The sequence below is a fragment of the Salmo salar genome, chromosome 18 (genome assembly GCF_965601325.2).
Source record: "Salmo salar chromosome 18, fSalSal1, whole genome shotgun sequence".
Taxonomy (NCBI): Eukaryota; Metazoa; Chordata; class Actinopteri; order Salmoniformes; family Salmonidae; genus Salmo; species Salmo salar.
Genome location: NC_138308.1, coordinates 20,120,264 through 20,144,213, shown reverse-complemented (window position 1 = coordinate 20,144,213; position 23,950 = coordinate 20,120,264). Strand labels below are relative to the sequence as shown.

Here is a 23,950-nt window from a genome sequence, read left to right as displayed (position 1 = left end):
GAGTAATTTAGCAAACTGTTAATAAATTCCCCGGAAGTTTGCGGGGGGTATGCTTTTTCTGAACGTCACATGCTAATGTAAAAAGCTGTTTTTTGATATAAATATGAACTTGATTGAACAGACATGCATGTATTGTATAACATAATGTCCTAGGTGTGTCATCTGATGAAGATCATAAAAGGTTAGTGCTGCATTTAGCTGTGGTTTGGGTTTTTGTGACATTATATGCTAGCTTGAAAAATGGGTGTCTGATTATTTCTGGCTGGGCACTCTCCTGACATAATCAAATGTTTTGCTTGCGTTGTAAAGCCTTTTTGAAATCGGACAGTGTGGTTAGATTAAGGAGAGTCTTGTCTTTAAATAGCTGTAAAATAGTCATATGTTTGAGAAATTGAAGTAATAGTATTTCAAACTATTAAAAAATCGCGCCACTGAATTCAGGTGGCTGTTACGTAGGTGGGACGAATTCGTCCCGCCTTGCCCATAGAGGTTAATGTGCTTCTTCTTGAGACACTCCTTTGTTGCCTTGGCCGTGTGTTTTGGGTCATTGTCATGCTGGAATACCCATCCACGACCCATTTTCAATGCCCTGGCTGAGGGAAGGAGGTTCTCACCCAAGATTTGACGGTACATGGCCCCGTCCATCGTCCCTTTGATGCGGTGAAGTTGTCCTGTCCCCTTAGCAGAAAAACACCCCCAAAGCATAATGTTTCCACCTCCATGTTTGACGGTAGAGATGGTGTTCTTGGAGTCATAGGCAGCATTCCTCCTCCTCCAAACACGGCGAGTTGAGTTGATGTCAAAGAGCTCCATTTTGGTCTCATCTGACCACAACATTTTCACCAGTTGTCCTCTGAGTCATTCAGATGTTCATTGGCAAACTTCAGACGGGCATGTATATGTATTCTTGAGCAGGGGGACCTTGCGGGCGCTGCAGGATTTCAGTCCTTCACGGCGTAGTGTGTTACCAATTGTTTTCTTGGTGACTATGGTCCCAGCTGCCTTGAGATCATTGACAAGATCCTCCCGTGTAGTTCTGGGCTGATTCCTCACCATTCTCATGATCATTGCAACTCCACGCGGTGAGATCTTGCATGGAGCCCCAGGCCGAGGGATATTGATAGTTCTTGTGTGTTTCCTCCATTTGCGAATAATCACATCAAATGTTGTCACCTTCTCACCAAGCTGCTTGGCGATGGTCTTGTAGCCCATTCCAGCCTTGTGTAGGTCTACAATCTTGTCCCTGACATCCTTGGAGAGCTCTTTGGTCTTGGCCATGGTGGAGAGTTTGGAATCTGATTCATTGATTGCTTCTGTGGACAGGTGTCTTTTTTACAGGTAACAAGCTGCGGTTAGGAGCACTGCCTTTAAGAGTGTGCTCCTAATCTCAGCTCGTTACCTGTATAAAATACACCTGGGAGCCAGAAATCTTTCTGATTGAGAGGGGGTCAAATACTTATTTCCCTCATTAAAATGCAAATCAATTTATAACATTTCTGGCATGCATTTTTCTGGATTCTTTTGTTGTTATTCTGTCTCTCACTGTTCAAATAAACCTACCATTAAAATTATAGACTGATCCTTTCTTTGTCAGTGGGCAAACATACAAAATCAGCAGGGGATCAAATACATTTTCCCCCCACTGTAAGAACAAATTCTTATTTACAATGTCGGCCTACCAAAAGGCAAAAGGCCTTTTCAAAAGGACAGCGGCTGGGATTATATATATATATATATATATATATATAGCAAGGCAGCAACACATAACAACACAGCATGGTAGCAACACAACATGACAACAACATGGTAGCAACACAATATAGTAGCAGCACAAAACATGGAAAACATTATTGGGCACAGACAGCAGCACAAAGGGCAAGAAGGTGGAGACAACAATACATCACACAAAGCAGCCACAACTGCCAGTAAGAGTGTCCTTGATTGAGTCTTAGAATGAAGCGATTGAGGTAAAACTGTCCAGTATGAGTGTTTGTTGCAGCTCATTCCAGTCGCTCGCTGCAGTGAACTGAAAAGACGAGCGAATCAGGGATGTGTGTGCTTTGGGGACTTTTAACAGAATGTCACTGGCAGAACGGGTGTGGTATGTGGAGGATGAGGGCTGCAGTAGATATCTCAAATAGGGGGGAGTGAGGCCTAACAGGGTTTATAAATAAGCATCAACCAGTGGGTCGAGACGGGTATACAGAGATGACCAGTTTACAGAGGAGCATTGAGTGCAGTGATGTGTCCTATAAGGAGCATTGGTGGAAAATCTGATGGCCGAATGGTAAAGAACATTTAGCCGCTCGAGAGCACTCTTACCTGCCAATCTATAAATTATGTCTCCATAATCTAGCATTGGTAAGATGGTCATCTGAATCAGGGATAGTTTGGCAGCTGGGGTGAAAGAGGAGCGATTACAATAGAGGAAACCAAGTCTAGATGTAACTTTAGTCTGCAGCTTTGATATGTGCTGAGAGAAGGACAGTGTACCATCTAGCCATACTCCCAAGTGCTTGTATGAGGTGACTACCTCAAGCGCTGAACCCTCAGAGGTAGTAATCACACCTGTGGGCATTCTTCTTACCAAACCACATGACCTTTGTTTTGGAGGTGTTCAGAACAAGGTTAAGGGTAGAGAAAGCTTGTTGGACATTAAGAAAGCTTTGTTGTAGAGCGTTTAACACAAAATCCGGGGAGGGGCCATAAGACTGAATCATCTGTATATAAATGGATAAGAGAGCGTCCTACTGCCTGAGCTATGTTGTTGTAAATTGAGAAAAGCGTGGGGCCTAGGATCGTGCCTTGGGGTACACCCTTGGTGATAGGCTGTGGCTAAGACAGCAGATGTTCTGACTTTATATACTGCACTCTTTGAGTGCCAAAGACCCCTCAGAGACACCAATAATCCTTAGCCAGCCCACAAGAATGGAATGGTCTACTGTGTCAAAAGCCTTGGCCAAGTCAATAAAAATAGCAGCACAACATTGCTTAGAATCAAGGGCAATGGTGACATCATTGAGGACCTTTAAGGTTGTAGTGACAAATCCATAACCTGAGCGGAAACCAGATTGCATACCAGAGAGAATACTATAGACATCAGGAAAGCCAGTCAGTTGATTATTGACAAGTTTTTCCAACACTTTTGATAAACAGGGCAAAATAGAAATAGGCCTATAAGTAGGGTTGCAAAGGGTTGGAAACGTTCTAGTACATTTCCAGAATTTCTTCAGAATTTTTCCATGGAAAGTTAAGCCCTGGAATTTGTGGAATTTTGCTTAAATTCATCAAAAAAAGTTAGCTAATAACAGTGAAACTTTTTTTGTGGGATACAGATACTGTAAGGCAATTATAGGTCTTGTGGCATATTTTGGTTAAACTATCCCCAATTCAATGGAATTGCAACCCTCTGTATGCACAGTGCATTCTTCCATCACATGTACAGTGCACTCTTCCATCACATGTACAGCTGATTCTCAAGATCTTGCACACTAATGAGATGCTATTGAGCACACACTACTACACTGTTTGAGCCAAGGACTACATGCTTTCTGGTAAGTTTTGATTACAATACTGGGTGGGATGAATATATTTTATATGACATACATGATATTTTATTAACTAGTAAATAGTAGCCTACAGCAAAGTGTTTTTAAAACATTTCTAACTTGTTAACAATTTCTGCTAGTTAGTTTTTGCTACCATGTGGGTTTTAACTTGCTTAAGTGTTAATTCACCTGTTTCCATACATGTTTCATTTTAAAACATTTATCTTAGGAGTTGTTTAATCTAACTGCTTAACTATTTATCTTTACATGGAATTGTATTTGTTTTTTTCTCCCCTATCTTTACAGGAAAATGCCACGGGCACTATCTGATGTGTGGAGACATTTCACTGCTGCCAATGTAGAAAGAAAAGCTGTGTACATGTGCAAATACTGTGCCAAATCATATGTGAAGAATGCAACAAAGATGCAGAATCATCTGGTCAAGTGCATAACGTTTCCTCAGCGCTCACAACAAGCAACCTCTGACAAAAGTCCCTCTACTTCTATTTGAGGTGAAAGTTATGAATCAGACACCGTATCGATAGCAACAGTTTTTTGACTCAATGGAGGAACATAGAGAAATGCTGATGAATGACTTGCTCGAGCTGTGCATGCAACTGGTTCACCTCTGATGCTCACGCAATGTGTATTGGAAGAGATTTCTGAATGTTCTTCGCCCAGCATACACCCCTCCAACCAGACATGCTTTATCAACTAATTTGCTGGATGTAGAGTTCAAGTGAAGGTCAAGCAAATCATAGAGAAATCAGACTGTATTGCAATCACCTCTGATGGGTGGTCGAATGTTCGTGGGCAAGGAATAATTAACTGCAAAATCTCCACCCCTCAACCAGTATTCTACAAGAGCACAGACACAAGGGACAACAGACACACCGGTCTCTACGTTGCAGATGAGCTGAAGGCAAGGAAATGGTTAGGTATGTGAAGGGTCATCAAGTTATAGCAGGAATCTACCTCACCAAGCAAAGTGAGAAGAATAAGAGCACCACATTGAAGCTACCCAGCAACACCCGTTAGGGTGGTGTTGTCATCATGTTTGACAGTCTCCTGGAGGGGAAGGAGTCTCTCCAAGAAATGGCCATATCACAGTCTGCTGATATGGATAACCCCATCAAGAGGATCCTCCTGGATGATGTATTTTGGGAGAGAGTGGTAAGCAGCTTGAAACTCCTGAAACCTATAGCAGTAGCCATTGCATGGATTGAGGGAGACAATGCCATCCTGTCTGATGTTCAGACTCTGCTTGCAGATGTAAGAGAAGAAATCTGTACTGCCCTGCCCACTTCACTGTTGCTCCAAGCAGAGGAATCTGCAGTTCTGAAATACATCAAAAAGCGTGAAGACTTCTGCCTGAAGCCCATACACGCCGCAGCGTACACATTGGACCCCAAGTATGCTGGCAAGAGCCTCCTATCTGGTGCAGAGATCAACAAGGCCTACTACCGTGTCTCGCCATCTTGGACTGGATGAGGGCAAGGTTCTTGGTAGTCTGGCGAAGTCCACTTCCAAGCAAGAGCTTTGGGATGGAGATGCAATATGGCAGTCGTGCCAACATATCTCATCAGCCACCTGGTGGAAGGGACTTTGTGGATCTGAGGCTCTTTACCCTGTTGCCTCCATCATCCTCCAAATCCCACCAACATCAGCCGCCTCAGATCGCAACTGGTCCTTGTTTGGTAACACACACACCAAAGCACGTAACAGGCTGACCTATACAAGGGTTGAAAAATTGGTGGACATCTGGGCACATTTTAGGCTTTTTGAGCCTGACTATGAGCCATCCTCAACAAGGTTGGAAAGTGACAGTGAAGATGAGGACTCAGAGTCTGATGTTCAAGAGAGGGACATTGAGGAGGTCCAGGGAGAAGACATGGAAGCCTGAGAGGAAGACAACCAAAGCTTTAGTTTTTAGACTATAATTTTACAGATGTATGTTGAAAACGTTTTTGGGAGATGCAATGGATCATTGGGGTCATTCAATATTCCCTTTCTTTTGTTGTTCAGTGAAATCATCCCATGTGAAGAGTCAACTCATTTAATTAAAGTTCAATTCATAACTAAATAGGTTTTTCATTTCTATTGGAAGGATTTAATAATTTGCAATTATGTCTACTTGTGATATGGTAAAAGGTTTATGTTTCTGTCTCCATATGATATGGTAAATATATCCAAGGCAAAAAACATCTACATTTAAATTGTATTAATATTAACTTGCATATATTTCCGTTAATTCCCATAAATTCCCGTTAATTCCCATATATTCCCATGGAAAGTTTCCACCTCTGAATATTCCCCAAAATGTGCAACCCAACCTATAACAGTTAGGATCAGCTTGATCTCCCCCTTTAAATAAAGGACAAACCGTGGCTGCCTTCCAAGCAATGGGAACCTCCCCAGTAAGGAGAGACAAGTTAAAACGGTTCGAGATAGGCTTGGCGATGATAGGGGCAGCAACCTTAAAGAAGAAAGGGTCTAAACCATCTGACTCAGATGCTTTTTTGGGGTCAAGTTTCAGGAGCTCCTTTAGTACCTCTGACTCAGTGACTGCCTGCAGGGAGAAACTTTGTAGCAGAGCAGGGGAAAAGATGGAGGAGCATCGGGGTAGTTGCATTAGAAGGGGTGGGAGATGAGGAAATGTTGGACGGGCAAGGAGGCATGGCTGAGTCAAATAGGAATCCTGACTTAATGAAGTGGTGATTAAAGAGCTCAGCCATGTGCTCCTTGTCAGTAACAACCACATCATCAACATTAAGGGACATGGGCAGCTGTGAAGAGGAGGGTTTATTCTCCAGGTCTTTAACTGTTTTCCAGAATGTCTTGGGGTTAGACCCACAGAGAGAGAACTGCTCCTTAAAGTAACTAACTTTGGCCTTCCGGATAGCCTGAGGGCAGTTATTTCTCATTTGCCTGAACGAGAGCCAGTCAGCCTGACTATGCACGTGCCGAGCCTTTCACAAAATGCAATTCTTGAGCTGGAATAACTCTGCAAGATCACAGTCGAACCAGGGGCTGAACCTGTTTTTTATTCACATTGTCTTTATGGGGGCGTGTTCGTTAACAATACCACTGAAAATATCAAAAAATAAGGTATTTGACAGAGGGGATCAAGCTGATTCTATACCATTTTACAGAGGCCAATTCATGAAGGAAGACTTGCTCATTAAAGGTTTTTAGTACGCGTCTATGACAAATCTGGACAGGTCATTTCACTGAGCAGCCATTACGAACACGATCACTAAGGGCATTACAGAAAACACCAGACTGATACCTATCAGGATTATTTGTGAGGATAACATAGAGGAGAGTAGCCTTTTGAGTGTTAAGTACAGTGGGTTATCTACCAACAGTACTTAGTCTCTGTGGATGATGGGTTAGTTCTTTAGTCAACTTGGCAACATAATATTATACTAGCCTGCAGGCTATTCATTTGGGGTTATTTGATTTCTGAAAACGAATGAAAAGCTGATCATTAATTGTATACTAAACATTCTTTTCAATTTATGAATTCAATTTCCATTAATTGATGGAGTCAAATGCAGGAAACAGCAGAGGGAGCACCCCCTATCCACAATGAAGGGACAGCAGTGGAGAAGGTGGAACGTTTTTTTATGTACCTCGGCGTACACATCACAGACAAACTGAAATGGTCCACTCACACAGACAGTGTGGTGAAGAAGGCGCAACAGCGCCTCTTCAACCTCAGGAGGCTGAAGAAATTTGGCTTGTCACCCAAAACCCTGACAAACTTTTACAGATGCACAATCGAGAGCATCCTGTCAGGCTGTATCTCCTATTCAACTGTTTCTCAGTGTATTAGACATCTTTTTGTATTTCTCTCAGCCTGTCCACCCCTCTCTTTCCTTTGTGACTGCACCTCCTGACGGGCTGCAGGGTCAGACAGTAATTTTCCTGTTCACATAGGGACTCCATCATAACAGACACATGCAAGAACACACACACACACACACACACACACACACACACACACACACACACACACACACACACACACACACACACACACACACACACACACACACACACACACACACACACACACACACACACACACACACACACACACACGTCTGCAACTGATTTTAGTTCAGGGTCCTTGCAATCAAAGTTCCCTCAAAAAAAAAAAATTCAGGCACTGAGCAAATTTCAGGTCTGCTGAGTGAATACTTGAATGTTGTGAAAATTCCAGCATACATTTACTGTGAACACTGAGGCTGTATCGGCATTAAGTTATAGTTTTAACAGTGGCCAAGTCGGCTACTGTGGCTATCTTGTCCTACTGTAGACCTGCCAGAGTGGCATACCATCAAAAACAATGGAGAAAATGCATCCTATAACATTTTAACATGGAAATAGCTGTTCAATGTAGGCCTACATTCCATGAAATTTGCATATAAACTCAGCAAAAAAAGAAACGTCCTCTCACTGTCAACTGCGTTTATTTTCAGCAAACTTAACATGTGTAAATATTTGTATGAACATAAGATTCAACAACTGAGACATAAACTGAACAAGTTCCACAGACATGTGACTAACATAAATGGAATAATGTGTCCCTGAACAAAGGGGGGGGGGTCAAAATCAAAAGTAACAGCCAGTGTCTGGTGTGGCCACCAGCTGCATTAAGTACTGCAGTGCATCTCCTCCTCATGGACTGTACCAGATTTGCCAGTTCTTGCTGTGAGATGTTACCCCACTCTTCCACCAAGGCACCTGCAAGTTCCCAGACATTTCTGGGGGGAATGGCCCTAGCCCTCACTCTCCGATCCAACAGGTCTCAGACGTGCTCAATGGGATTGAGATCCGGGCTCTTCGCAGGCCATGGTAGAACACTGACATTCCTGTCTTGCAGGAAATCACGCACAGAGCGAGCAGTATGGCTGGTGGAATTGTCATGCTGGAGGGTCATGTCAGGATGAGCCTGCAGGAAGGGTACCACATGAGGGAGGAGGATGTCGTCCCTGTAACGCACAGCGTTGAGATGTGCAGGCAATGACAACACGCTCAGTCCAATGATGCTGTGACACACCGCCCCAGACCATGACGGACCCTCCTCCTCCAAATCGATCCCCCTCCAGAGTACAGGCCTCTGTGTAACGCTCATTCCTTCGACGATAAACGTGAATCCGACCGTCACCCCTGGTGAGACAAAACCGCGACTCTTCAGTGAAGAGCACTTTTTGCCAGTCCTGTCTGGTCCAGCGATGTGGGTTTGTGCCCATAGGCAACGGTGCTTTCTGGTGAGGACCTGCCTTACAACAGCCCTACAGGCCCTCAGTCCAGCCTCTCTCAGCCTATTGCGAACAGTCTGAGCACTGATGGAGGGATTGTGCGTTCCTGGTGTAACTTGGGCAGTTGTTGTTGCCATCCTGTAACTGTCCCGCAGGTGTGATGTTCAGATGTACCGATCCTGTGCAGGTGTTGTTACACGTGGTCTGCCACTGCGAGGACGATCACCTGTCCGTCCTGTCTCCCTGTAGCGCTGTCTTAGGCGTCTCACAGTACGGACATTGCAATTTATTGCCCTGGCCACATCTGCAGTCCTCATGCCTCCTTGCAGCATGCCTAAGGCACATTCACACAGATGAGCAGGGACCCTGGGCATCTTTCTTTTGGTGTATTTCAGAGTCAGTAGAAAGGCCTCTTTAGTGTCCTAAGTTGTCATAACTGTGACCTTAATTGCCTACTGTCTGTAAGCTGTTAGTGTATGGGAAACAGTGTTTAAACACTTTACAATGAAGATCTGTGAAGTTATTTGGATTTTTACGAATTATCTTTGAAAGACAGGGTCCTGAAAAAGGGACATTTCTTTTTTTTCTGAGTTTAGGTTTACTGCAGCTCTGATTAGTTATACCGCGCTTGTCTGTGTAGAGTATGGGCTGGGTCGTGCATGTCAGTGCATTAAAATCCTACGCGTTTTGCCTATAACAACATTTCTTGCTTAGTTTGTTTTGTTTCGGTATGTGTTGCATTGAAAGTAGCTAATATTGCATTGATTAGATCACAATTTCCACAGTAAAGGGACACGTGATAGTGTTAAAAGGGAAAACAGTGGTTACCAACCTTATCTGAGTCAAGATCACTGAGTGAAAATGTAAGACGAGATCTACCTCCATTTTGTTTTTACATTACTTTAAAAAAAAAAACGTACGAATGTGCGACATTAACCAATTACAAACAGTACTATAGCAATGAGGTTTGTGCAGTAAGCTATAGGCCCAATACATTATCACCGCATATTGGCTTTGCTTGAATTGCCCTGCCAATGCATTGTTGTTCGGGCCATTTTACTTATTATACTGACCAAAATATAAACATATGTAAAGTGTTGGTCCCATGTTTCATGAACTGAAATAAAGTATCCCAGAAATGTTCCATACGCACAAAAAGCTTATTTCTCTCAAATGTTGTGCACAAATTAGTTTACGTCCCTGTTATTGAGCATTTATCCTTTGACAAGATATCCATCCACCTGACAGGTGTGGCATATCAAGAAGCTGATTAAACAGCATGATCATTACACAGGTGCAGCTTGTGCTGGGGACAATAAAAGGCCACTAAAATATGCAGTTTTGTCACACAACAGAATGCCACAGATGTCTCAGGTTGAGGGAGTGTGCAATTGGCATGCTGTCTGCAGGAATGTCCACCAGAGTTGTTGCCAGATCATTTTATGTCAATTTCTCTACCATAAGCCACCTCCAACAACTTTTTAGAGAATTTGGCAGTACGTACAACCGGCCTCAAAACCGCAGACCATGTGTAACCACGCCAGCCAAGGACCTCCACATCAGGCTTCTTCACCTGCGGGATTGTTTGAGACCAGCCACCCAGGCAGCTGATGAAACTCAGGTGTATTTCTGTCTGTAATAAACTCATTCTGATTGGCTGGGCCTGGCTCCCCAGTGGGTATGCCTGGCTCCCAAATGGGTTGCCCCATGCCCTTCCAGGCCCACCCATGGATGTGCCCATGCCGAGTCATATGGAATCCATAGATTAAGGCCCAATGAATTTATTTCAATTGACTGATTTCCTTACATGAACTGTAACTCTGTAAAATTGTTGAAATTGTTACATGTTGTGTTTATATTTTTGTTCAGTATATATTTCAACATTTTAGGTAGGCTATATGATCACAAAGGTAATAGATCCCTTTTTGTATTACTTGTCAGGCACAGCTGAGTTTAACGAACATTTAAATAATTTGCTTGTTATTTTTATTTTACTGGGTTGATGGTGCCTGCATGGTCTGATGCGACTGACCATCAGACCAAAAAGGGACACCGTCTTCCAGCTGATGGCAAAACTCAAGTCGCACCGCATTATTCCTGCCTCATGCACACATTCATGTTGTTACTCCTATGAACAGCGAAAGTGAAATATTCTGCGATATTAAAAAAAGACCCAAGCCGCTAATAATAACAACAATGCAAGCCTATAGTTACAGTATCATTTTTTTGAAATTGCACAGTAGGTTAGAGCCTGTAAGTAAGCATTTCACTGTAAGGTCTACACATGTTGTATTCGGCGCACGTGACAAATAAACTTTGATTTGATTTGAGTACACTTTCCTACTCACTCATTACTGCTGCAGTGCTTGTTGTAGCGCTGAATGGAAATAGGAAGAACGCGCATTTTATGACTTAGAAAAGTGTTGAATACAAAGTGTTGGCAGTGGTGAGTAAGAACAAACATGAACTCACTCATAAAAACAGCAGCTCTTTGGTGTATTCGTTGACAGTCTCTCTCTAGTCATGGTTTTAAAAGTTTTGAAATCTTCCAGGATCAACTTTGCTGTAGCTTTCTTTTATACCCGTTAGTTCCTGCAGAAATGGTAATCTGAGCCATCCGATTGGCCAGCGGTAGGCCTATAGTGCACTTGATTTGCTCTCTGGGCCCGCAGGGAAGGCAGAGTTTGTACCTTCAGACACATGGTTAAAAATCTCAACAGTTGCCTATCCGGTGCGCAGGGCAGCTGAATCGGGTGCCCCTACCGCCAACAGCCCGAGACTAATAAAAAAATAGGAACACACAGCTTTATAGTTGGGTTTTTTACAGAAATGTTTGGCGATCGACTAGGAATGCCTTGGAGATCGACCAGTCCATCGCGATCGTCCGGTTGGTGACCACTGCTCTAGAAAGTTGAGTGAAGTTCAATAATATTTATTCGGCGTGGCAGTCCCAGGGGAGCTGCGCCCACACATGCACGCAGCTTATACGGAACATTGCTTACAATCCTTTAATCAACATTAGTACACAGAGGGCCAGAACTGGTCACCTCATTCTGAGGTCAGGGCACCCCTCTCTCTCTGCCTTTTTATTGGTCTGTCACTCCCACTCTGACTTTCTTTCTGCGCATTGTGTAGCCTCATTTTCTCCCTCTGTCCTCCTCTACCATCATACTGTCTTCTTAGAAAATGCATAAATGCTGTCTTTCACGCTAGTTAGCTTTGGCTCGTGAAACTACCTCTAACGTCCTTCATACTGGACACAGAGACATAAAAATGGTATCAATTAGTTCATCTGACTCTGGAGAAGTAGATAAAGAGCCTCAAGAGCCTCAATCCTGAAGTATCCCTTTAACACTGTATAGGATAGTCTTCTCACAGTAAAGTGCATGTTTATCTATCTCTGAAGACCTAGCATGAGCTTCAAGGAAATAACTATAAAGGCCTGTATCCTAGCTGTGATCTTTGTATAAATCATCGGAAGTCAGACCTTTACAGAAATTGTGTCAATCAATCAACCAATCCATCGTTCCATCCAATTCCCTAAATTACATGGGTGTAACGGTTCACCAAACCCACAGTTCAGTACATATTGTGGTTTTGAGATCACTGTTCGGTACGGTTTCGGTACAGCAGGAAAATTAAATGTCATTCACAATGTTCAGCATTCACAATGTTCCTTGCATTGTCTGTTGTGACAGGATTGTTGTGTTGGGCATCTCAAGTTTCCACTCTGATGCTGCGTTTGTAACCATGTGGGAGGTGGGAATTTACCAGTGAAGTCGTAAATACCAATTGGATGCATTCATGTGATTTGAACATGTTGAGAAACGCCGATTGGGTAATGGCCAACAAACTGTGCCAACCATAAACTAAAAGTACAGCTGTCATGCTTGTAATTTATAGAGTTCAAAAACCAAAACTTTTTGTAAATAATGTTTGTTGTTGCACTTAACTGCCGAAAATGCTTTTATAAGGCCATTTCCTTAGTAGGTGACGTCAGAGGTCACCTTATGGGAGAAGTGGGTGGTTAGGAAGAAAGACAAGTTTCCCACTAGTAATTACCAGTTGGAGGCCATTGAAGTGGCTTTTCTCAGTCGTATGATGTAAATTCCCACTTGGTTAGAACGCACCATGACACTGCCTCCTTCTGTGCCAGATGCGTATCTGTGGCATGGTCCATCTCCCACTCCGGGGTAACGTGATGGGCTGCTGCTGTTAATTAAGGGCAAACATTTCGGCTATGGTTTGCTTATATAGAACGTGTACTACATGTTTCCTGATATGGGTGCAAGAGGGAAGTTCGTAAAGTGTCTTGAGTACTTACACGAGGTGCTGAAAACCCCTATTCTCAACCACAGAGACTGGGCGCATATCCGCGGCTATAAACCATAGACTGTAAAACATATAAATATAACCTACCTATCGCTCTTGTAATTTCTTTGGCCCGGTCAGAATCAGCTGCCAAGGGCTGTTTGAATGCAGAGGGGAGACGGTGTTGTGTTGTTGTTTATTTGCATTTCTGTCTTGTTCCGGTATACTGGGGTGATTTCGGCATTCAAGTTTGCGCTCAATTTTGAGGTGTTAGCAGCTGCATAGGGTATTTGTGTTGAACGTGGCAACATACTGTTAACGTTTTATCCACAACTCTCTGTCCATTGCCAATTTAATCTAATGGGAAGAGCAAAATCTTCCCAAACTGGACATTTAAACGATGATGTAAGATCCTCCAATTCTGGTTTATCAACCAAACCACTTGCCATCATACAGAACTAGTTCCCGGCTGCGCCTCACAAAAGGATAGTTTGAAATGTGCCAATTCAGATTAGAATTTTGATTACAATGTGCACATAGGCTCTTTTAACAGAAAAACCGGACATTTTTTAAGAGGCAGGTCCCCATACAGAACGGTTTGGTACGTGTACCGTTGCACCCTTACTAACTGAATAAAAGATTCTCACCCCGCCTGGATTGCCATCAGAGGCAGTGACGATGAGACGGTACTGGTCAGTTGTCTCCCTGTCCAGAGGCTTCCCCAAAAGCAGCAGGCCTATCCTGTAGAGGGAGAGACAACAACACACAACACACAGCAGCATTAGTCAACAGCAAAACCCATGCTCTACTAAATCCATCCAGGATTTGTTGGTTTCCTCGCTAGTGGATCTGCAATGACTGGATAAGCTACAGTACAGTATAATGAGCAGGTGTACTTGAGGCATGAACACACTTTCTCTGCACACCTCTCTCTCTCTTTCTGTCTCTCTCTCTCTCTCTCACACTCAGACACACACAAACACACTCACATGATTGGAAACACAGACGGAAACATGCAGCTTCACATTTTCCTCCTTTCCACCTGCACTCTCATGGCTATAATTTAAAGCTTCTTTGACCAGGCAGGTCAGCCAGAGCCTACACTTCCTCGCCTGTCTGTCTGGCCCCCCAATGCATCACAGCCTGAGAGGACCAGCTCCAAGCTTGATTAAAGTTGTCAATTTTCCAAGTGAGTTCTCTTAGTTATGGCCCGTACACCTCTCCGCCACCGATTGAGCTGGCGTTCACAAGGCCAAGTACATTTTTCTCCAAACAGCATAAAAATGCAGAGCAGTGTCTTCCACAGCCAAGCTGTTGTGCCCATGGCCACAAAGGCCTAAAATCCATCTTCTGCACAGAATGAAGCCCTGGGGACAAAGAGCAGTGAAGCTGAACTTGAATATGATGATTATAATAATGATGATGATGATGATGATCTTTGCTTCTCAGACAACAGGGAATCCATCCCAAGCTGCTCGAAGTTGTGAACTCTACTCCGACCCTGTTTGAGAGGACACTGATCACGTATGATAGCGGCCAGCAGCTACAGGAGAGATCCTAGAGAGAGAAAGCTGTTGTCAGATTGATAGTGGAGGGCACACAGTGGAGGGCAAGTGTAGGAAGGTCGTGCTGCATGTGAGTGATTCTGCACACCATATTTGCTTCTTTCCATGTGCATGAACCTGTACGTTTTTTCCCCAGGACTGAACATATGATCTCTGGTATCTGCTATTCTACATGTATGTCCTCTCTTTGACTCTGTAGTATATTTGTGTGTATCATACGAGTAATGTGTCCAGGCCTTGTTGTAGTGATCTTTGCTCTCTATTCCTGGCTAAAAGTGGGAAAAGATCTGAGGTTGAGTTTCTCTGTCTCTACCCATCATGCCTCTGGGGAACCTGCTCCATTTAGAGGGGGTTATAGACCAAGGAGCCCATTATTCATATAGCCGTATCAAACCAGCACCATATGTGGCCTGAATCTGAACATCCTACGCTGCACAAAACCTATGCCGCCCCGTCATCCCCCTCAAGAGTTCTGGATGGGCTTGAAAAATGAGAGAGCAGCTCTGACTAGGTTGCCATAATTATCTTGCATACTCATCAAGCATACATTACCGGTTAATTATCATTCGATTCATCAGAAGCCCCCAGCACCTGGTTAGGGGAATATACAGTGGGGTACTTATACAGTAAATCTGCTGAGGGCTGTTATAGTAATGTGTAACCATTCGACCTCTCCAAAAGACACAGTAGGATAAGCGCTTGTTTTAGGAAGACGTCAATTGTATCTGCTCGGGGAGAGATTCCTTTACCAACCACAGTTGTCTCAGAGTCCTGGAGATATTGTCACATCTTTTCTTACTGCTGCCACCACCGGGCCTGCGCAAAGTAATCATCCCTCCATACAAACAGTCGCTCCAACATGGAGAAAGATTAAGAGTAAACAAACTAAAATAAAAGAGGGGGAAACAATGCCTAAACAAGCCTTCCTGGCATGGCTGGGAGAGGCTTTAATGAATTAGAGAAAAAAATGGCTGAAAGGGTACCTTGTTTTCAGTCTCCCCATGTCTCCTCACCGCGGCGCCATTGCATGGGACACTTCCCACTTCATTTCCTTGTTTATTTAAGGGGCAGTAAACAGCACTCGCCTCGTAAATATTTTATGGTGTTTCTCCTCTCGCCTCCATCCCTCTCTCACTCCACCCCCTCCGCCTCCTCTCCCATGCCTTGCTCTGACAGACTGTATTGGCAGTGGGTGGCTGATGACAATTTTCATCTTCTTTCTGGTTGTATCCTCCTTCTCCACCTCCTCCTCCCCTTCTTCTCTTTTTCACATAGTGACACGTGTAACAACTCAGTGAGGCTGAGGACTGTCTGTGCTTCTAGGCTATAGGGGAGGATGTTGTAGAGGACTTCCACCTGCTAGCTCATAAAGCTGTTTTCTAAACATGGATGATGATAGATGCAGTTGACCCAGGGTGTTTTTGTTCTGTTCTTAATATACAGTGCATTCGGAATGTGTTCAGACCTCTTCCCTTTTTCCACATTTTGTTACGTTACAGCCTTATTCTATATTTGATTAAATAAAACATGTTCCTCATCAATCTACACACAATAACTCACAATGACAAAGCCAAACAGATTTTTTTTTGTTTGCAAATGTATTAAAAACAAAAAACAGAAATATCTTATTTACAAAAGTATTCAGACTGACTTTGAGCTCAGGTGCATCCTGTTTCCATTGATCATCCATGAGATGTTTCATCAACTTGATTGGAGTCCACCTGTGGTAAATTCAATTGATTGGACATGATTTGGAAAGGCAAACACCTGTCTATATAAGGTCCCTCAGTTGACAGTGCATGTCAGAGCAAAAACCAAGCCATGAGGTTGAAGGAATTGTCCGTGGAGCTCCGAAACAGGATTGTGTCGAGGCACAAATCTGGAGAAGGGTGCCCAAAAATGTCTGCAGCATTGTAGGTCCCCAAGAACACAGTGGCCTCCATCATTCCTAAATGGAAGAAGTTTAGTAACACCAAGACTCTTCCTAGAGCTGGCCACCTGGCCAAACAGAGCAATCCGGGAGAAGGGCCTTGGTCAGGGAGGTGACCAAGAACCTGATGGTCACTCTAACCGAGCTCCAGAGTTCCTCTGTGGAGATATGAGAAACTTCCAGAAGTACCACCATCTCTGCAGCACTCCACCAATCAGGCCTTTATGGTAGAGTGGACAGACGGAAGCCACTTCTCAGTAAAAGGCACATAACAGCCCGCTTGGAGTTTGTCAAAAGGCACCTAAAGTACTCTCAGACCATGAGAAACAAGATTCTCTGGTTTGATGAAACCAAGATTGAACTCTTTGGCCTGAATGCCAAGTGACATGTCTGGAGGAAACCTAGCACCATCCCTACGAGGAAGCATGGTGGTGGCAGCATTATGCTGTGGGGATGTTTTTTCAGCGGAAAGGACTGGGAGACTAGTCAGGATCAAGGGGAAGATGAACGAAGCAAAGTACAGAGAGATCCTTGATGAAAACCTGATCCAGAGTGCTCAGGACCTCAGACTGCGGCAAAGGTTCACCTTCCAATAGGACAACAAACCTAAGCAAACAGCCAAAACATAGCAGGAGTAGCCTTGGGACAAGTCTCTGAATGTCCTTGAGTGGCCTTGCCAGAGCCCGGACATGAACCCGATCTCTGGAAAGACCTGAAAATAGCCGTGCAGCGACGCTCCCCATCCAAACTGACAGAGCTTGAGAGGATCTGCAGAGAAGAATTGGAGAAACTCCCAAAATACAGGTGTGCCAAGCTTGTAGCGTCATACCCAAGAAGACTCAAGGCTGTAATCGCTGCCAAAGGTGCATCAATAAAGTTCTGAGTAAAGAGTCTGACTACTTATGTAAATGTAATATATATTTGTATTTTTTTTGCTAAAAAAGAAACAAATCTGTTTTTGCTTTGTCATTATGGGGTGTTTTTGTGTAGATTGATGAGGAAAACAATTTGGAAAATATATTTTAGAATAAGGCTGTAACATAACAAAATTTGGAAAAAGTCAAGGGGTTTGAATACTTCCCGAATGCACTGTATTTATTGCTGCCATCATTATTTACATATTACATGTTTTTGTAGCCTAAACAAGCCATAGTTTCACTATAAAGTTTCAAAGCTGATCTGAATCTGTTTCACATAAAGCACCTATTAAAAAGTCATAATAGGCATTGGCTCTTTTCAAAGTGTCTCATGTTAAGTTTTTGTACCACCAAGCTTTTAGTGAACCCAGTAATTTGTTGCTTCAAATCCAATTAGAAAAAGTATCCACATAATCCTGTCAGTCTCGGGGACAGATGTGAATGTTCTGAATTTTGCCCTTGTCCAAATGTAACAAGTTAGGTTAATTGTACAGGCCATTGACTCAGGGCACATTCTAGACAAGAGTCTCGTTAGGATAATTGTGCCTCATTTTGTGAATAGTTTCTTAAAATACACTGTTCAAAAAAATAAAGGGAACACTTAAACAACACAATGTAACTCCAAGTCAATCACACTTCTGTGAAATCAAACTGTCCACTTAGGAAGCAACACTGATTGACAATACATTTCACATGCTGTTGTGCAAATGGAATAGACAACAGGTGGAAATTATAGGCAATTAGCAAGACACCCCCAATAAAGGAGTGGTTCTGCAGGTGGTGACCACAGACCACTTCTCAGTTCCTATGCTTCCTGGCTGATGTTTTGGTCACTTTTGAATGCTGGCGGTGCTTTCACTCTAGTGGTAGCATGAGACGTTGTCTACAACCCAGACAAGTGGCTCAGGTAGTGCAGCTCATCCAGGATGGCACATCAATGCGAGCTGTGGCAAGAAGGTTTGCTGTGTCTGTCAGCGTAGTGTCCAGAGCATGGAGGCGCTACCAGGAGACAGGCCAGTACATCAGGAGACGTGGAGGAGGCCGTAGGAGGGCAACAACCCAGCAGCAGGACCGCCAGAGCACTGCCAGAGCCCTGCAAAATGACCTCCAGCAGGCCACAAATGTGCATGTGTCTGCTCAAACGGTCAGAAACAGACTCCATGAGGGTGGTATGAGGGCCCGACGTCCACAGGTGTGGGTTGTGCTTACAGCCCAACACAGTGCAGGACGTTTGGCATTTGCCAGAGAACACCAAGATTGGCAAATTTGCCACTGGCGCCCTGTGCTCTTCACAGATGAAAGCAGGTTCACACTGAGCACATGTGACAGACGTGACAGAGTCTGGAGACGCCGTGGAGAACGTTCTGCTGCCTGCAACATCCTCCAGCATGACCGGTTTGGCAGTGGGTCAGTCATGGTGTGGGGTGGCATTTCTTTGGGGGGCCGCACAGCCCTCCATGTGCTCGCCAGAGGTAGCCTGACTGCCATTAGGTACCGAGATGAGATCCTCAGACCCCTTGTGAGACCATATGCTGGTGCGGTTGGCCCTGGGTTCCTCCTAATGCAAGACAATGCTAGACCTCATGTGGCTGGAGTGTGTCAGCAGTTCCTGCAAGAGGAAGGCATTGATGCTATGGACTGGCCCACCCGTTCCCCAGACCTGAATCCAATTGAGCACATCTGGGACATCATGTCTCGCTCCATCCACCAACGCCACGTTGCACCACAGACTGTCCAGGAGTTGGCGGATGCTTTAGTCCAGGTCTGGGAGGAGATCCCTCAGGAGACCATCCGCCACCTCATCAGGAGCATGCCCAGGCGTTGTAGGGAGGTCATACAGGCACGTGGAGGCCACACACACTACTGAGCCTAATTTTGACTTGTTTTAAGGACATTACATCAAAGTTGGATCAGCCTGTAGTGTGGTTTTCCACTTTAATTTTGAGTGTGACTCCAAATCCAGATCTCCATGGGTTGATAAATTGGATTTCCATTGATTATTTTTGTGTGATTTTGTTGTCAGCACATTCAACTATGTAAAGAAAAAAGTATTTAATAAGATTATTTCATTCATTCAGATCTAGGATGTGTTATTTTAGTGTTCCCTTTATTTTTTTGAGCAGTGTATATTTCCACACAGTCATTACTCATACTAACAACTTTAATATTTCTCATTCTCAAGGACTGAAACAAGACAAGGCACAAATGCTTTTCTGAATCATCCATCCATCCATATTACGTTTTAGAGAGGTTGAAGACTTGCTGGATATCCCCACTCAAAATCTGGTATGTGATTGGGTCATTCTCTCTGTCCGTGGCCTATGAAAAACAACAAGAACAGAAGATAGAAATCAAGGATGTGTTTACTTCCACCGCCAACACAAATGCTTAAAATCTGTTAAATCATATGATATTACAGTACATCTGATAATCCATACATCTGATAATCCATACTTCCATGATCTCAACCTGAGTAAAAACATTGCCCTCTCCTGACCTCCATCGATCTAGTTATGTGACCTTTGACCCCTGCTGTGTGTCTCTCACCTGTAGATTGAGCAGGATGGCTCCTATCCGCATGGCCTCGCTGACCTCCAGGTTGTAGATGAAGAGGGGGAAGCGTGGGGGGCTCTGGTTGTTGGGGGGCAGCACCTCGATGTACACCGTGGTGATAGAGCTCCTGGAGGGGTGGAGGGCAACAAGAGGTCGGAAGTAAAGGTAATGGTCTGGTTTTCAGGTTCAATGACTATTGCTACCCTGTAGGCACCTCCAAATTACCACAGGTGAGAAACATTACACATTACACAACTGTCTCCAAACAAATTAATTTGAATTCTGAATAATTTAGTCCTGGCCATTTTTTTACTCAATATTTTCTTGGTCCAGTGCAGTTGTCAATTAAACATATACACACGTGAACACCGACATTTTTTTCAATTTAAACTTATTGAAAAATTGTGAATCGTGCAAGTACCAATATATTGGTACCAATATATTAGAGCGCAAGTGTAATAGTACAGTGGTGGTTCATCAGGGAATTGAAGGTTGTCATGGGTTTCCTGGCATCCAACAAGGACATCATGCTTAAAGAGGCTGATAAAGGTAGGTGAACAAGCCAATGAGAAGGGAGCCGTGCCCTCATATACAGTAAGATAAATATGATATTGTATATAGCATATTGAAAGCTCTTACAGAAACAAGGAGCTATCGTGAAGAAAGTGCTTCAGTTTCCAACCGGTAGCCTAAATGTGTTATCTTGAAAAAGCTGCTGAACAGTATGCATACAGAGGCACTGTTTGCCAAGGCCAATAGATTTGTGTTTGCACAGTCTGACCCAGTCATGGCAAACTATCTTCAGCAAAACCCATTCTACTGCAGGCGTCACCTCTTTCTGTTCAAAACCCCAATACTGACGTAACGTTTGAGCTTTTAGCCTTAGCTAAGATAGTCCAAATAAACTTTCAGAAGTGTTTGCTAGTCACTTGCTACTTACCAACAGGAATATGAGGCACCAATTACATAAAAAGCAACACACCATTATCAATGATAGTTGAAAATAAAGAGAAATACATGACAAAGATGTATTTCTGATGTCTGTAAGAATGAGGCCATCTGATACTTGATTCTAAACAGTTTGTCTCAACAGCCAGTCAAATATGTCTTCATACAGCCTCTTACCATTGACACCTTCAATCACAGCGGATACATTACTCAATACCATGGCATTTTTTTGCCTTTACCTCCCTTATCTCACATCATTTGCTCACATTGTATATAGTCTTTTTTTATTTTTATTTTTTTAAATATTTTTTTCTTCTACTGCATCATTGATTGTATGTTGTTTTACTCCATGTGTAACTCTGTGTTTTTGTATGTTGTCGAACTGCTTTGCTTTATCTTGGCCAGGTCGCAATTGTAAATGAGAACTTGTTCTCAACTTGCCTACCTGGTTAAATAAAGGTGAAATAAATAAAAATACACACATTCAATAAAGAATACATTGATTCTATATGCATGAATTGAATAGACCTACAAGTGACTGTACAGTAGGAATAAACAATCAGATGGAACAACGACTAAATAAGATGGATGAATACATGTATGAAATCCTGACTTAATGAATAACTGAATACTTGGTCAACTGAAGAAGTCCGAAAAATGAAAAACTGAGTAAGAAACAAGATTTTACATCAAAAATAATCCATAGATATTAATATACAGTCATTTTAATAAACACATTAATAAATGAAAGGTGTGATTGAGCAAAAGAAAGGCTGAAAGAACAAATAGATATAAAAATGAATGAATGAAATGAATGTACCTTCTCTGGATCTCTGGTGCATTGTCCGCAGCCTTCACTGTGAGGGCGTAAGAACGGCCCACGCTGAGGGCTATCCCGGGTGCGATGGTGATTCGTCCAGTGCGGTTATTGATGATGAAAACACCCTGCGCTCCGGCAAGGATCTCATAGGTCACCAGACCGTTTAACCCCTCATCAGCATCCAATGCCATCAGCTGAGAGAGAGAGAGAGAGAGTCAGTGTGAGAGAGAGAGAGAGAGTCAGTGTGAGAGAGAGAGAGAGAGAGAGAGAGAGAGTGAGTCAGTGTGAGAGAGAGAGAGAGAGAGAGAGTCAGTGTGAGAGAGAGAGAGAGAGTCAGTGTGAAAGAGAGAGAGAGAGAGAGTCAGTGTGAGAGAGAGAGAGAGAGAGAGAGAGAGTGAGTCAGTGTGAGAGAGAGAGAGTCAGTGTGAGAGAGAGAGAGAGAGAGAGAGTCAGTGTGAGAGAGAGAGAGAGAGAGAGAGAGTCAGTGTGAGAGAGAGAGAGAGAGAGTCAGTGTGTGAGAGAGAGAGAGAGAGAGAGAGAGAGAGAGAGAGAGAGAGAGAGAGAGAGAGAGTCAGTGTGTGAGAGAGAGAGAGTCAGTGTGAGAGAGAGAGAGAGAGTCAGTGTGAGAGAGAGAGAGAGAGAGAGAGAGAGAGAGAGAGAGAGTGTGTCAGTGTGAGAGAGGAAGAATTCAGTGTATCTCAGCAGGGTGTGAAGGGCCCTAAAATCAACATTCAAAGCCGCCAACTATTCAATTTATTAAACTGAGTTGAAAATGTTTCTAGGCAGGCAATAGTGATTCGTGAGAGGGCCCCACCTGTTTTTATAATGTTATGTGTACAGGACCGGCATACAATGAGTGACATTTACCAGACGGGTGCTCTTACAAGCTGTGCGTATTAGTGATGAGTGGGTTGACTCATAACCCGCCATCCTAGCGGATATATCCGCGGGACAGACAGGTTTAGGGTCATTAAATATTATGTGGCTGAAGGGCGGGTGGGTGACGGATGGGTTGAATAAAGAGAAACAATACCTTAAAAATGTCATAAATGTATAACTATTGTGTTCTTTATATAGGCTACATTGAGGTTTTTCTTTAATTATTTTAGGCTATCTGGTATTACTGCATACGCCTCAACTTTAGGATTTAATTGTACACGTGCGCCAAATAGCCTACACAGCCAATCGCCAAATAATGCTTTTAGGAAGGGCAGAAAAAGTTAAAGTCAATCCATAGAGGCAAAAAGGACATAGTTGAAGTTTAATTCAAGAAAATTGAAAATAAAGAGCCAGAAAAGTAAACAAATATATATTTCTGCAGTGTTTGTAGCCTATATTGCATTTTCTATATTTGCTGGTTTGGGTTGGGTGCAGGCCTCAGATTTTCACTTTATCAGATATAGTTGGGCAGTTGCAGATGGGCTATACCCGCACACCACTAGTGTGTATACAGACCTATTGACCTTTTCTAACTGCTACAGCAAACAACTTCTCCCTTCTAAAATATTGATCCTAATTGAGTGAGAATCTATGGGCTCCATTTTAACAAACCTAACGCAAGGGTAAATCCAAGAGCAGGTGGTAGCGCTATAGGTTCAGTGGTGTGTCAGAAATCATTTTTATATTTTCACAATTACAATTATTGGCACACTTGCTGGCGTTGGCGTGAAAGGTCTTGGTTTTGATGAATAAACAAGTTGTGGGTGTGTCGAGGCTTGGCCCCTTACTAGCCAATCAGAACGTGCTCCAAGGGGAAATATGTGTTTGCTTTAAGTTGTGTATTTACGGAATGTTATGTATTGCCTTGGAATCAAGTCCAATTCCAATATTAGTGCATTAACGTTTGTTAAATGGCTTACAGAAACAAAATAACAAAATGTAGACCTACAGTATCTTTGCCAAATGTGTTAATTTGAACCCATTTGCAGTCCACATGGTTCTAGTAATTGCATGGCTTCAATAGCATTCACACTGATATAAGGGCTAGGCCTACTGTAAATTGCAATATGGCTGAGCATGGACATGCCAAACATTGTCAATAAGCAAGATTAAATTCATTATTGATAAGGCCTAAAAAGAGAACAAATA

The 23,950-nt window shown here is 43.2% G+C and overlaps 1 protein-coding gene across 1 annotated transcript in view; it reads right to left on the bottom strand.

Annotated features, from left to right (window-relative positions):
* The window catches only part of LOC106577001 (protocadherin-15), a 263,912-nt gene that overhangs the window by 116,113 nt on the left and 123,849 nt on the right, over positions 1-23,950 (bottom strand). The window contains exons 15-18 of the mRNA XM_082964779.1: positions 21,863-22,056; positions 20,089-20,221; positions 19,781-19,860; positions 13,777-13,870 (exon numbers count right to left, since the gene is read on the bottom strand). Of these exons, the coding sequence (XP_082820905.1) occupies positions 13,777-13,870; positions 19,781-19,860; positions 20,089-20,221; positions 21,863-22,056 (501 nt within the window). The remainder of the gene's footprint in view (positions 1-13,776; positions 13,871-19,780; positions 19,861-20,088; positions 20,222-21,862; positions 22,057-23,950) is intronic.